The sequence below is a fragment of the Hemiscyllium ocellatum genome, chromosome 28, assembly GCF_020745735.1.
Source record: "Hemiscyllium ocellatum isolate sHemOce1 chromosome 28, sHemOce1.pat.X.cur, whole genome shotgun sequence".
NCBI lineage: Eukaryota > Metazoa > Chordata > Chondrichthyes > Orectolobiformes > Hemiscylliidae > Hemiscyllium > Hemiscyllium ocellatum.
Window position 1 is genome coordinate 31,576,373 of NC_083428.1, and position 16,451 is coordinate 31,592,823.

A 16,451-nucleotide genomic window follows, 5' to 3' on the forward strand; every position below is an offset into this window, starting at 1 on the left:
AATTAATTCTCAAAGACTTGCAGAACTTGATCATAGTTATAGAAGCATGCAGCACAGAAACACAGTTTGGCCCAACTCATCCTCGCTAACCAGACTCCCAATCTGATCTAGTCCCATTTGCCAGCACTTGTCCCATACCCCTCTAAAACTTTGCTATTCATATACCCAACCAAATGCCTTTGAAGGTTGTAATTGTATCAGTCTCCACCACTTTCTCTGGCAACTCATTCCATACATGCATCACCCTCTGCATGAAAATGTAATCCCCTCAGGTCCTTTTTATGTCCTTCCCTTCTCACTTTAAACTTATGCCATCTCGTTTTGGACTCACCCATTCTAGGAAAAAGACCATGGCTATCCACCCAATCCATGCCCTTCACGATTTTATAAACCTCTACAAGGTCACCTCTCTGCCTCCAATGCTGGAGGGAAAAAAGTCTCAGCCTATTCAGCCTCTCCCTATAACTCAAACCCTCCAATGCTGGCAATATTCTTGTTATTCTTCTCTGCACCCTCTCAAGTTTAACAACATTCTTAAAAAAAAACTGTTAGCTCCTTGTATTACTTGGCATGCTATAACATCATCAGCTATAGTCCCAGTCAAATACAGAAGTGAATTAACTTGTTCAGCGTCTGGTTTAGTATCTAGTTTTAAAGCCATTCTATATATTAGGAATTGTTTTCTCCAAGATGTCCAGTTCTGTGTTATATTTAGCCAATCTTTGAACCTAAATCTTCCTGGCAATATTATTTCTGCAGCTATGTCTTCCTAATGTGACTATTCATTTTCTTTACTTCAAATGCTTTTATTTCTGAAGTGTATCTATGTTGCTACTATGTATTGCTATACTGGACTGTTTTCATGCACCATTGTGGCTAAGTGGAGCCCTATTCTTTGTTAATAATATTCCTTTTTTGCAGCTTCTCTAGGTGATTCCCACTAATCATGTCTTTAATAAATGATTCCTAATTCCTCAATAGTTTCACGTAGTGAATCTGCTCTTTGTGGCTTTATGCGTTAAATCAGAAATTGTTTCTGTAGCCCTTGATTTCCCTTCCTCCTGCTTCATGATACCTGCATAGTATGGAATTGTTGCTTACTAATGCCTGTGAGTACTTTGCTGATGTCTAGCTTGTGCAGCATGTAAACTTTGCTACTTTTAAAGATTTGTATTTAACAATAGGGACTTCAATTTTGTTCTCAAAACCTCTGATGTCTGTACACTTTCCAGCTGCACCTTTATTCAGGACTAACCCTGAAATCTGTAACCCTTTGGGTTTAACTAGCGCAGCAACTCCATGCAGTTTCTAAGTCATGCTAACTGAAGCACAAGTTCAATCAAGTCTGAAATACTTTTTATCATCACGTGCATTGCAAACAAATATACCAGTGAATAGGGAATAATGGACCATGCAGCCCTTTGAGCCTCCTCTGTCATTCATTAAGTTCATAGCTGATTGTAATCTCAAACTTACATTCCTGCCTATACCTAATAGCTTCTCATCCCTTGGTCACCAAGAACTTATCCAATTCTGCTCTTTAGAAACTTGCCTTGAGGTTCTCTTCTACAATATTTGGCTCTTTCAGCTCTGTTTCCTCACATGGATTCCTTAAAACTGTCTCTGATGAATCTTCAGACCTCTGCAGTTACCAGAATTTCATATGTTACAGTAGTATGGAATCTGCATCAGCAGCCACCTTGTTCAGATGAATCCTCACCACAGATCATCATGATATAAGAGCTATTCTGATGATTTGCTGCCACCATCCACTTTCCTGTTGGTAATCTATGGTCTTGACTTCATTTAATATGGTAGAGAAAAATCAACTGCTAGCTAAAGAGAGGACTCTCTTGGCTTAAACAAGATATAGTTTATTGCATGACCGCAACTAAATATAAGTGACATTTATATGATGGACACTGTTATTGAAAGAAGTAGGGAGATCTTGACTTAAAATTTTACTCCTTTGAGACCTATAGTTGTTTCCCCATCTATGTCCATATGATATTATCATATTGAGTAATACTGAATGAGCTCTTCACCCTTTCACCTTTATACAACACTTTCATGGTCCAGCATCAAAAACTTTCATGATTTTTGAAACAGCTGCATTTTATTTCAGAAAACTATTTATGTTTTCTGCATTTCCCTGTAGAGCACTGTATTTGTGATTATAACATAAGCACATGTAGTCTGGAAGCAGTATTTGGGGACTTGTCAGTGAGAGAGGAGTGATGGGTAATGGCAGCTCCTGTACTTGCATAAGGAAATGTCACTGGAAAGGGAGGGATAATTGGGTGTTATTGTTCCAGGTAATATTGTATAGGAAATGGTTCTTTTGAAGTGCTGAAGATTGTCATGCTGGAGATAGTGAAAATGGTAATGGTGATCTATTGTGAGTGAAGACTGCTGGGTTGAAGTCAAGACAAGCCATTTTGCTTCTATAAAAAGAGGATAGGATCAGGGCAGAATTGTGGAAAGTGGGAGGAATATGGTAGCCCCTATAAACTACAGTTAAAACACAAATAAATTATTGTGGGTGAAGCGAATTAGCACACAAGGGAGTATCATTCATTAATGTAGGCTGGGTACAAAGATGTTTGGTATCCGGAAATACAGGTAGGTTAACTAGGGACAAATCCTGCCTTGTATTTGTTAATGCTTAGTTATCCATCTCCCATTTGTAAGTTAGTTATGTTTTTTTGTTTCAGTTTGGATCATATTCCTGTTTTATATCATGCTTGCCCAGTCCCTGAGGCACATATATTGGAACTGGCCCAGCCAAGGTAGTATGTCTGATTGACAGCTATGTCTAAGACCTTTGTGAAAGGAGTAGGGTTATTGATTGCCTGTACTGAATTTTGACATACTGTGGTGGCTAGGGATCTCCAATTACAGGATTAAATTGAACTTCAAGGGTTTGTCAAGATTTAGTTCTGCAGCCTGCAAGTAAGAGTTTTATATTTAAGTCCTGTGCCATCCAACAGAACAGTTGAGCTAGATTTGAAATAGAGCCTGTTCCATAGTGTGATAAGTGATTTTCTTTTTGCCTTGGTGTGCATATTGCTGTGGTGTTTTCATTATTAACAGACAAGAAATTTGGTATGCAATAATAGCCCAGAACATGCATTTAAAAAGGGAGACATATGAATGGACACATAAGATGAGGATCAGCCAGAAAGGGGTATCCTTTGAATTGCAAAGAGCCACAAGTTACTGGTTGATTTGACAACTCCAGCATTACTTTCACAAAAATGACATTTCATCCTGAACTTTCTTTTGAGTTCAAACATGATGTGCTCATTAAATTTATTGCATAAAATTAGGCGTAGCATTTAATCACATAAAAATAAATAATGATGGCCAATCAACCTCACAGTACTGGAAATTGAGCAATTACATTTTTAAACAGGTAAATACCTACACACAACAGTGTATAAATCTACCTTTTCTGGCCTTTGTAATTTAACTCCCAGCATGATGCTGGTCAATCCAGTGTACAACTCTTCCACAACTGATATTTTTTTCCCTGAGATGAGGTGCCTGGATATTTCCGGTGAGGATAAAATCCTGGATATGGAGATTGAGTCTGGATCAGGTAAGGATGTAAACAGTATTCAGCAAAGGGAAGGAGAATCACATGATAGCAACTTAATTATTTCAGTATTTGGAACAAGAGTTTTCTGTTGAGTCCCACTCTGTTTACTTGAAAGTAGGACAAAAAAAGGGGCATACAAAATATGCAAAATTTTTGTCCATACTCAAAAATGACTCACCACAAAATACCAGAAAAATCTATCACAGAACTCTTGCTAACCGTTTTCAGGACACAGATACTTTGAAGCTTACTCCTTCAGAAGATTATTTCATTTTTCTCCTACCTCACATCTCAACTGATCGTTGTGCAGTCCTGTCATACTCCTCACTCAGCCTCAAACAAGCTACTAGGCATTTAATCAGCTCTGACTGATGTCCCACTGGTATAGCTGTGCCGAGTGTCAGCCTTGAAATTGTTTACAACTTTTGTTACAGATTTTTGACAGAAATGCTGATCCCAGTTCTCTCTCAGATGCGCTCTTTCTTTTTGTTTCAGTCAAATTCAGTTTTCAGCCAAAGTCATAGAGATTTCAGATTTTTAAAACTAATTAGAGTCATAGAGGTGTACAGCACAGAAACAGACCCATCTGTCCAACCCATCCATGCTGACCAGATATCCCAACCCAATCTATCCCAACTGCCAGCATCTGGCCCATATCCCTCCAAACCCTTCCTATTCATATCCCTCCAAACCCTTCCTATTCATCCTATTCAGATGCCTTTTAAATGTTGCAATTGTGCTAGCCTCCACCATTTCCTCTGGCAGCTCATTCCATACACGTACTACCTTTTGAGTGAAAAAGTTGCCTCTTATGTCTGTTTTATATCTTTCCCCTCTCACCCTAAACCTATGCCCTCTAGTTCTGGACTTCCTAACTCCAGGGGAAAGACTTTGTCTATTTATCTTGTCCATGCCCCTCGTGATTTATAAACCTCTACAAGATCACCCTCAGCCTCCAACGCTCCAGGGAAAACAGCCCTAGCCTACTCAACCTCTCTCTATAGCTCAAATCCTCCAACCCTGGCAATATCCTTGTAAATCTTTTCTGAACCCTTTCAAGTTTCACAACACCTTTCCAATCAGAAGGAGACCAGAACTGAACACAATACTCCAACAGTGGCCGAACTAATGCCCTGTACAGCCACAACATGACCTCAACTGTCTGTTTAATTCAAAGTAAAATGGGTTAATGAAGAGATTCATGTCTTAAATGTTAAAATTTTTAACATCATAGTTTTAAATTTGGTGACTTGATTGTCAAGTTGCCGTATGAAGTCAAGAGGGTCTGTGACAAAATATTCACACCTTGAAACAAATGCACGAGCAGCTGGGCTGACTGCAGGCATACCTTTAGTCTCTGAGATTTCAGGCAGGGTAAAAAAGCAAGAGGTCTCTGTCAGAGAGACAGTGGACTGCAGTTTATAAGGCCAGCAGGCAGCAAAGTAAGCCCTTCCTGTGGACTGCTAGACAAAATGCTGAGGGAAGGTTGTTTCTGGTTAAAAAGATGTATCCCATGGCAATCTCAGCAATTTGGAAAATTTGTCCTTGTATGTCCAGAAAAGCAAATTGATAGACCTTAACTGCTGGCATTTTGTTCAGGTGTTTTCTGGAAACTGAATTATCTATTTAAGTTTTCAATGACTTGATGTTATATCTGCACTAAATTGTGCAAAGCAGATCAGTTGCAAGCTGAGAATGGTGTTTGATTAGTTCCTGTGAAAGCTGTAATTCTGCAGAGAGAGGCAGTGAAGTGTAACCCTGTGGGGTTATTATTTTGTTAAAATTTAAATATAATTTAGAATACCCGTTGCCATTAAATAGTATATAGTTGACATTGCCTTTAGTTTGCATGTTATAGGAAAAGTCTTGCTGTGCATTTCCATGAAGTTAGTCACTGGTAATTCAGATATCTTTTAAAATTATTGATCTCTACGGGGATTGTAGCAGGACTGTGGAAAAGGCCCATTCCTAAATGCACTTGAAAGGGTGGTGGTGGTGAGATGTTTTCTTCTTTTGCTGTAGTCAATGTGCAGCAGGTGAGGGAATACCAGGAATCAGGGAATACTTGATAAAAATTGCAACAGAGTAGATCTCATCAGCTCCAATTGTTTTTCTTTTTTTCCTCTCTTTTTGTTCTTTTTCTTCTCCTTTACTTATCCCTTCTCCTGAGCTTAAGCAGCACTGGTGGCGGTGAGTGAGCACAAATGTGAATGCTTTCTCATGGCGGTGAATGAGCCCAGCGTGGACAGGAATGAGCTCCCACTTACTTTTCCGGGGCAAGTGCAGGACCTAGCATTGGAATTGGTAGTTGTTAGATTGGCAGAGACAACATTGGCGAGGTATGCCCAGTGGCAGAAAATGGCCCTGAGGATTGCCAAATTCATCGATTGGCAGTGATGAAACAGTGGTGGGAGGGCATCACAGCAACATCGATGAGGTGGACGTCCTGGTGAGAGATGTGACTCTGATGCAGTTGGATTTGGCACAGATGGCGGAGAGAGGGTGGTGAAGGAAACTCGGCTCAGAGGCAAAGATGGTGCTTGAAGAGTGGAGACCTCAATTTTGGCTATATTCAGTGTAGGCAGTGATACCAGGCATCATTGATGATGAGCTGGTTCAGGACTGATGGATTCTCTTTAGGCTAAATCTTTCTTTATTTTTCTTGTACTTAAAACTATTCAAAATGGCTCTGAATCACAGTGACGGTGGAAAAACATGTCACTTTTTCTTAATGTTTTCCTCATGTAAAATACATACAACAATAAAAATCATTCAAAAATAAAAAACATTCATTTAAAAATTCAGATTGACAGAGATGGTGAAGGAATGTTAAGATAGACTGTGTACAGAGTGAAACCAGGAGACTGTTGGAATAAAGATGATCAAGGCATGAATGAAAGTTTGAGCAGATGAAAGTTTCAGCTGAGCTATGGATGTTGTTCTGGAGGTAGTAGTGATGGCACAGATAAGTGATCAGAACCCATATTAGAGCAAACAAAACTTAAATGCAAGGTTGTAGACCATCTGGTTCAAATCTCAGCAAGTTACTAGGGAAAGGGATTTGGTAAAGGACACAAATACCATGACATACACAAGACTCTGTGGACTGTAGACCTTTACAAATAATAGATAGGATCCAGATGAGGAAGCCTTGCTCTGTTGCAAACATTATTGTCAGTGAGGGGAAAGGATTTATTGATTTATTTATTGTCATGAGTAGTTATTACATGTATCTGTTATAAATACAATTGTTCCAAGGAAGTTAACCTGCAGTATGAGAGTCACAAATTGGTATACACTTAATGGTAATGTCCTGAGGAGTGTTGCTGAACAAAGAGACCTTGGAGCGCAGGTTCATAGCTCCTTGAAAGTGGAGCTGCAGGTGGAGAGGATAGTGAAGAAAGCATTTGGTATGTTTGCCTTTATTGGTCAGTGCATTGAGTATCGGTGTTGGGAGGTCACCCTGCGGCTGTACAGGATTTCTGTTAGGCTGCTTTTTGATTTTGTGTGCAATCCCAGTCTCCCTTCTGTCAGAAGGATGTTGTGAAACTTGTAAGGGTTCAGAAAAGATTCACAAGGATGTTGCCAGGGATTTGAGCTGTAGGGAGAGGCTGATAGACTGTGTGTATTTTCCCTGCAGCATCAGAGGCAGAGGGGTGACCTTATAGAAGTTTACAAAATCATGAGGAGATGGATAGGGTAAATAGATAAGGTTTTTTCCCTGGGGTAGGGGAGTCCAAAACTAGGTGACATAGGTTTAACATGAGAGGGGAAAGATTTAAAAGGAACCTGAGGGGCAACATTATCATGCAGAGGGTGGTGCGTATAAGGAATGAGTTGTCAGAGGAAGTGGTGGAGGCAAGTACAATTACAACATTTAAAAGGCATCTGGGTGGTATATGAATCGGAAGAGGTTTAGAGGGATGTGGGGCAAATGCTGACAGATGGCACCAGATTTATTTAGGATATCTGGACAGCGTGGACGTTTTGGACTAAAGGATCTGTTTCCATGCAGTCCATCTTTATGCCTCTGACTCCAGTGCTCTTGAAGAGTGTTAAAGCAACATAATCTGAAGTGTTTTTAATTCCCGTGCTCTTTAAATATGAAATCTGTCACTGAGAGTAAAAAAGCTCTGTGGATTGCTGTGATTGACAGGCTAATTAGTGTAGTTTATTAGAAGAATTCCCATCTGTGACTGTAATAGATTTTCAAATGAGTTCTATGTTGGTATTTCCAAAATACTGTTGTGTCATTGGAAGGTTTGGCTTAATTTTAAAAGCTCATTTATACTAGTGGGTGTTCTGTGTGCACATTTTGATTGGAACTTGATAGAGACCATTACAAATTATTTGTGTCGTAGCAACTGAACAGAACTGTTTTTGGTATTGGAAATTAAACACGAGACTTCAGAACTTCAAATTTGTTTTATTCTTTGGGAATTAAAATAATGATAAGACCATAAAAAGTAGGAGAATCATAAAAAGTAGAAGATGTCAGCCATTTTTCCCATCAAGTCTGCTCTATCATTCAATATTGTTGTATTCTATTCCCTTTGAAATAAAGGCTAACATTCATTTGCCTTCCCAATTAGTGCTGAACTGGAATGCTAGCATTTTGTGATTCATGTATGAGGGCCTCCAAATCTCTGTGGTGCAGCTTTCTGCAGTCTTTTGCCATTTAAATAATATGCAGCTTTCTGTCTCACATTTGTCCACATTATATTCCATCGGCCAAGTTTTTTCCGACTACTTAACCTGCTTATACCTCTCTGTAGACACATTAATCTCACCACTTGTCTTCCCACCTAATTTTGTGTCATTTTATTTTCATTATTAAATATATATGGATGAGAGTTCTATTAGATTGTTAGGAGTTTGTTTATTTTTCATCTCTACATGGTCCCTGAGGTCTGTAAATGGTAGATACAAGGAGAGTAGATATGAAAGTGGAATTAGGGAACAAGGAGTGACGGGGGATATGTCTCTCATTATCCGCCATCGTGCCTCATTCCCTAATCACATGACCATCTACAATTTTCCCAAGGGTGGACAAGCCCAACTTCACTATGCTCCACCTCCCCAAGGGAAGATTGGTTTGAAGAGGCCATTTAAACCAAGGCAGATCTGCAGAGTCTGGAAATTTCTAATTTGAGTTATCAGCTTCTGTCAGTAAAATCTGGCCCTTTATCTTTACTGTAGAAGCTGGAACAATGGAAGGAGGATGTTGGGAAACAACTTGGAATTGAAAGCTTCTTTCCTGCCTTCTGGTCTTTGTGCTATACCAAGTTAATCTCAGACTCCATGCTGCATTCTTTAGCAGTCTTACAAATCCCTTGGCAGGAGGTAGAGAAGAGTAGATCTCCTGGGTAACATTCCTCCCTCATCATTCCACCAAAAATAACTTGATTGCTATTTCTCTCCTTTGCTGATTTTCTTAATTTGTACCTTACTACTTTATGTTCAAAGCATGCTACCTGTTGGGCATGCAGCAGTTAAACATCTCTGTCTTTAGTCTCTTCAGTTTTCTTCAGTTCACCCAGGAGGAGACATTTGCTTTCTCCTTCTCTCTTTCTTTAGTATATTCAGTAAAGGAAGGAAGAAACTGGGCATCAGTCCATTGTCTCCATGCTACTGAGCTATAACTTTTCCAATGCCAATGCAATATGAAAGATAACAGCATACACTTCTGTCAGGTTTACTGCTCTAACTTGTGTGAAATATTTCAATTTCTGTCATCAAGCTTCAAAACAATCTATAAACCATGTCCTCAGCATTGACCACAATGAATGCTTTGATAAGATTCTTATTTAAAAACTGTTTCAGAGCCAGCACTATATCTCATTGTAAAGCAATTGTACTACACAACAAGGAAGGAATACATTTATGTTGAGTACAAAAGACCAGACTAATTTCTTTCTAATAGTGAATTCTGGTTTCTGGGTTATTTTTGAAGCACAGAATGAATGATTTTATTGTCACATATATCTTGAAGATATAGTGAAGAGTTTGTCATCACAGTCTGGTGCCATTTGGGCTACAAATAGAATAAAAAGAAATTACTTAAATAAGAATTTATCTTCTGTTCAAGTTGGGTCTCAAGCCACAGCTCCAGGGCTTCTGTGAGTTCTCTGGAAGATGTTCTAGTTCTAAAGGAGTCTGCTCCGGGAACAGCAATGATGATGTCAATGCCCCAGGCTCTGCTGCCGTTAGACATTGTCAGAATCCAGGCTCTAGGTCTACTACTGCCAGTAGTCCCTGCTCCAGGTACTGCCACCACCAGAGGTCCAGGCTTCGGACGTATCATTGCCAGGTGTCCCTGCTCCGGGTACTGCTATCATCAAAGTTCCAGTTGTGGTCCTACCACTGACAGAAATCCCCTGCACCAGGCATTGCCACCACCAAGAGCCCAGATTCCGGGCCTACCACTGCAAGGTGTCCTCACTCCAGATACTGCTGCTGCCAAGAATCCAAGATCCGGGCACCAACACCCGGAGCCCTGATCCATACTGCTGATGCTGCAGCCACGACCCCACCAACACCGCTCTGGCCTCGAAGGTGAAGAAAGAAAAAAAAAATGACCAAAAAGTACACAAAGAAAAGGATATCGCCAATGAGACTACTTACTATGCTGCCATCTTGATCATGACAGGGAGGGGAGAAATGAATTGCAAATCATTAATTTCTCTCCCCTAAAATTTTAAACGCTTCAATATGCAGACAAAAATCAAGATGTCAATTCATTCTTTGATTTCTGATGTTGATATTTTCATTCCTCCCAGTTCTGTCTCGACCTCCCTAGGGCAGCAACTCCTTTAGTTTCAGGGAAGCTAATCTTGTGGCTTCTAACAGCCCACATGAAGCATTGATTATTGGCAGGATAGTCATCAATGAAGTTAGTTTTGGTGGAGGCTGCTGCCAGACTCGATGGAGCTAGTTGGTTCAGTGGAATTTTTTTCTTGAGCTGGGTAACTTTGGCCAAAATAATAGTTTAGTGGCAGTGCCACTGGATTAATAATCCAATAGGCCCAGGTAATGTCCTGAGGATCGGAGTTCAAATCCCACCATGGCAGAAGATAGAATATGATATATCAGAAATTAATATTAATGATGAATATTATTGACTGATGTAAAAACCTATCTGATTTACTAATACCCTTTAATTAGGAAATCTGCCATCCTTACCTTGTCTGGCCTACATGTGACTCCAGACAATGTGGTTGATTTTTAATTGCCCTCTGAAATGGCATAACAAGACATTCATTTTTATCAAATATTTAAAAAGTCTCTAAAAAGGAATGAAATCTGATAGACCACTTTATGTTGACTAAAGCACGAGAATCAACAATGGCACACATAGCTCCATCAACCTTATGAATTCCTCCTTATCTACATCTGGAGGCTAGTGTCAAAATTTGAAGAGTTAGTCAAGCGACAGCCTGACATAGTCAGACTCATGGAATCATATCTTATAGACAAAGACACCAACAACACCATCACTATCCCTGGATATGGATGTAAGTTTGCTTACTGAGCTGGAAGGTTTGGTTTCAGGCGTCTCGTCACCATACTAGGTAACATCATCAGTGAGCCTCCGACGAGTTCTCCAAACTCACTAATCCTTGGATATGACCTGACCCTGGCAAGACAGAACCAGCAGAGGTACGGCACAGTGAAATACAGTCAGGAGGAGCAGCCCTGGTTGGATTCAAATCTGGCACATAGGAAGATGGTCATGATTGTTGGAGGTCAGTCATCTCAGCTCCATGACATCTCTGCAGGAGTTCCTCAGGGTAGTGTCTTAAGCCCAATCATCTTCAGCTGCCCTACCAATGACCTTCACTCCACCACAAGGTCAGAAGTGGGGATGTTCAATTGAGCAACCACCATGTCCTACACCACTTCCAACTTCTGAAATACTTAAGCAATCTATATTCAAATGTACAAAACCAAGATAATATCCAGGTTTGAGCTGACAAGTGGCAAATGCCATTTACACCACACAGTACCAAGCAACAAGAGAGAATCTCACAATCACCCTTTGACATTCAATGGCATTACTATCACTGCTTCCCTCACAATCTACATCCTAGGATTATCATTGACTAGAAACTGAATTGAACTAATCATATGAATATTGAGGCTACAAAAGTCAGTCAGGTGCTCGGAATCTTGCAATGAGTAACTCACTTCCTGACTCCCCTAGGCCTGTCTATCACCCACAAGGCATAAGTCAGGCACAAAGCATGAAGTACTCTTCACTTACCTGGATGGGTGCAACTCCAACAAAACTCAAGAAACTCCACACTATCTAGACCAAAGCAGTCCATTTGATTGGCACCAAATCGACAAACATTCAATCATTCCACCACTGATGCTTAGTAGCAGCAGTGTGTACCATTGTCAAGATGCACCACAAAAATTCACTGAGGCTCTTTAGGTAACATCTTCCAAGCCCATGACATTTAACATCGAGAATAACAAGGGCAGCAGATACCTGGGAACACCATATCTGCAAGATCCATTTACAGACACTCAGCATCCTGACTTGGAAACATATCACCGTTCCTTCAGTGTTGCTGGTTTAAAATCCTGTCCTCCTTCCCTAACAGCATTGTTGAGTAACCTACATCAAATGAATGGCTGCAGTTCAAGGAGACAGCTCATTACCACCTTCACAAGAACAATTAGGAATGGGTAATAAATGTTGGCCCAGCCAATGACATCTATATCCTACGAATTAATCAAACTTGCATTTAAATCACCAGATCTGATGCTCACTGTGTTTAAATGAACTGAGGATATTTCAAAATCAATTAGAGCAATAGAACCAGTGAAGAGTGAAAAAGTAAGTTTACAATATTGCTCAAAAAAATAAATTGCACAGATTGATTAGATAGTTTTTTTTAAATGTCTTACACATGAAGTCCTAATCTAAGCACTGGGAACCTCCATCTATAAAACTATTACAGAACACTCATTCTGCATAGAGCAGTTCTCCAGCTACCTCTGCAGGATAGTAAAATCTGAGATTTAGAAAATTGTAGGTGTGGAGTGGTCAAAGCTGAGAACTTGGAGGAATTCAGTGAGGGCACTGGATGGATGGGATGATAGACCGGTGAATTTACTGAGTGAGTTGGATACAGATGTGGGTGTGTTTGGAGCTGGAATTAAATGCCAATCTGGTTTTATTCCTAGCATTATGAGCTTAAATGCCTTATTTTATCCTTAATGTTTTAGATATCCGTATTTTCAAATTCCAGTTCCTAACTCTAATTTATTTTTCAGAATCCTTTACATCTGCAGATGAGCATGGAAAGCTCAGTCACCTCCTTGATGGATTTGCTCATCAGTGTCCTTAAAACCAACTCCTGGTATGATGTCAGTGTGATCTTGTGCCACAGCTGGGATATCTCCAGATTCCTCAGTTACCTGAGCAACAACTCAAACTTTGAACTGCGGGCTTTACTCAACTTAACAGACATGGATGATGCGGGCATCATTCACTTTTTACACGAGAAATTGAATGACTTAAAGGACTCGTCCACTTCAGTTTTGATGTTTAGCAGCAATGCCAAATGCTCTGGATTTGTCTTTGAAACTGCAGCTGGCCTGGGTTTGACCTCCCCTGAGTTTCACTGGGTTATTGGTCATCCTCTGAACGTTGAGGACCTGCAAACCACAGGCCTACCTCTAGGTCTGCTTGCCTACGGTGAAGTGAACAAACCTGTTCTGGGAAATTATGTGAGGGATGCAGTGGAGCTGATAGCTAGAGCTATATCCACTGCTGTGTTCATTCGGCCTGACACAACACTCATCCAAAGCATGGTGAACTGTAATGACAAACAGAAAGAAGGTGTGCTATCTTCAGGTCAATATCTTTCAAGGTAAAACATTTAATGTAAATATTTTAACGAACTCACTTTTCTTTTTTAAACTGTTTTCTCCAGCCTTTAGCTGTGTTTTGGGTTTTGTGTTCCATAGCTACTGACCATGTTGAAATAAACCATCCCAGTGTCCTTCCATGAGTGAGGTGTCAGCGGCTGTTTGCGCACAGTAGCATGTGGGGAGCAGGCATCAAGTAAATTACAACTACAAGAATTCAGAATCTCTGGGTCTGATGACAATTAATCAACATTATAAAATTAAAGTGGTTCCTTCCCAAACTCTCAAGATGTTTAAATGTCCTTCCTATCTGCAGTTTTCTGCTTTTGTTTTTGTTTTATTATTAATTCTGGAATTAAGAGGATTGGCTTATGAGGAGAGATTGAGTAGAACATAGAACATAGAACAGTACAGCACAGAACAGGCCCTTCAGTCCACGATGTTGTGCCAACCATTGATCCTCATGTATGCACCCTCATTTCTGTGACCATACACATGTCCAGCAGTCTCTTAAATGCCCCCAATGACATTGCTTTCACAACTGCTGCTGGCAACGCATTCCATGCTCTCTCAACTCTCTGTGCAAAGAACCTGCCTCTGACATCCCCTCTATACTTTCTTCCAACCATCTTAAAACTATGACCCCTCGTGTTAGCCATTTCTGCCCTGGGAAATAGTCTCTGGCTATCGACTCTATCTATGCCTCTCATTATCTTGAATACCTCAGTTAGGTCCCCTCTCCTCCTCCTTTTCTTCAATGAAAAAAGTCCGAGCTCAGTCAACCTGTCTTCATAAGACAAGCCCTCCAGTCCAGGCAGCATCCTGGTAAACCTCCTCTGAACACTCTCCATCCACATCTTTCCTATAACAGGGCAACCAGAACTGGACACAGTATTCCAAGTATGGTCTGACCAAAGTTTTATAGAGCTACAACAAGATCTCACAACTCTTAAACTCAATCCCCCTGTTAATGAAAGCCAAAACACCATATACTTTCTTAACAACCCTGTCCACTTGGGTGACCATTTTAAGGGACCCATGTACCTGCACACCAAGATCTTTTTGTTCCTCCACACTGCCAAGAATCCTATCCTTAATCCTGTACTCAGCTTTCAAATTCGACCTTCCAAAATGCATCACCTCGCATTTATCCAGGTTGAACTCCATCTGCCACCTCTCAGCCCATCTCTGCATCCTGTCAATGTCCCACTGCAGCCTACAACAGTCCTCTATGCTGTCAATGACACCTCCAACCTTTGTGTCATCTGCAAACTTGCTGACCCATCCTTCAATTCCCTCATCCAAGTCATTAATAAAAATTACAAACAGTAGAGGCCCAAGGACAGAGTCCTGTGGAACACCACTCACCACAGACTTCTAGGCAGAATATTTTCCTTCTACTACCACTCACTGTCTACTGTTGGCCAGCTAATTCTGTATCCAGACAGCCAAGTTCCCCTATATCCCATTCCTCCTGACCTTCTGAATGAGCCTACCATGGGGAACCTTATCAAATGCCTTGCTGAAGTCCATATACACCACATCCACAGCTCGACCCTCATCAACTTTTCTAGTCACATCCTCAAAGAACTCTAAAGTTTGTGAGGCATGACCTGCCCCTCACAAAGCCGTGTTGACTGTATTTAATCAAGCCATGCTCTTCTAGATGCTCATAAATCCAATCCCTCAGAATCCTTTCTAACACCTTGCAGACGACAGACGTGAGATTGACTGGTCTGTAATTGCCGAGGATTTCCCTATTTCCTTTCTTGAAGCGAGGAATTACATTTGCCTCTCTCCAGTCCTCAGGTACGACTCCAGTGGAGAGCGAGGATGCAAATACCTTCACAAGTGGCAAAGCAATTGCATTTCTCATTTCCCAAAGCAGCCGAGGACAAATCTGGTGCCTTGTCAATCTTAACGTTTGACAAAAGTTTCAGCACATCAGCTTCCTCCATCTCTATCCATTCCAGCATGCACATCTGCTCTTCAAAGGTTTCATTCACTACAAAGTTCATTTCTTTCATTTAGGGCTTCCCCTACCTCCTCAGACTCCACACACACAGGTTCCCTATGCTATCCCTGATCGGTCCTATTCTTTCTTTGACCATTCTCTTATTCCTCACATAAGCGTAAAATGCCTTTGTGTTCTCCCTAATCTGTTCTGCCAAGCCTTTCTCGTGCTCCCTCCTGGCTCTCCTCAGACCATTTTTGAGCTCCTTCCTCGCCTACCTGTAATTCTCTAGAGCTGAGCTTGACCCTAGCTTCCTCCACCCTCTTTCTTTTGACAAGAAGCTCCACTGCTCTCGTCATCCAAGGTTCCTTTATCTTACCCCTTGCCTGTCTCAGAGGAACATATTTATTCATCACTAGGGTGTAGGTTTGCTCGCTGAGCTGTAGGTTTGATATCCGGATGTTTCATTACCTGGCTAGGTAATATCATCAATGGCGACCTCCAAGTGAAGTGAAGCTGTTGCCTCCTGCTTTCTCTTTATATCTTTCTCCTGGATGGGGCTCCTGGGGTTTGTGGTGATGTCATTTCCTGTTCATTTTCTGAGGGGTTGATAGATGGCATCTAGATCTATGTGTTTGTTTATGGCATTGTGGTTGGAGTGCCAAGCCTCTAGGAATTCTCTGGCATGTCTTTGCTTAGCCTGTCCTAGGGATAGGTGTGTTGTCCCAGTTGAAATGGTGTTTTTTTTTCATCCATGTGTAGGGCTACGAGGGAGAGAGGGTCGTGTCTTTTTGTGGCTAGCTGGCATTAGTGTATCCTGGTGGCTATTTCTTCCTGTTTGTCCTACATAGTGTTTATGACTGTTTGTTTTTGCATGGAATTTTGTAGATGACATTGGTTTTGTCCATGGGTTGTACTGGGTCTTTTAAGTTTGTTATTTTTTGTTTGAGAGTGTTGGTGGGTTTGTGTGCTACTAGGATTCCAAGGGGGTCTCAGTAGTCTGGCTGTCATTTC

General features: G+C 40.9%; 1 protein-coding gene across 1 annotated transcript in view; it reads left to right on the top strand.

Annotated features, from left to right (window-relative positions):
- Nucleotides 1-16,451, top strand: part of grin3bb (glutamate receptor, ionotropic, N-methyl-D-aspartate 3Bb) — a 74,743-nt gene that overhangs the window by 12,863 nt on the left and 45,429 nt on the right. Inside the window, exon 2 of the mRNA XM_060846596.1 lies at nucleotides 12,887-13,485. Coding sequence (XP_060702579.1) covers nucleotides 12,887-13,485 — 599 coding nt within the window. The remainder of the gene's footprint in view (nucleotides 1-12,886; nucleotides 13,486-16,451) is intronic.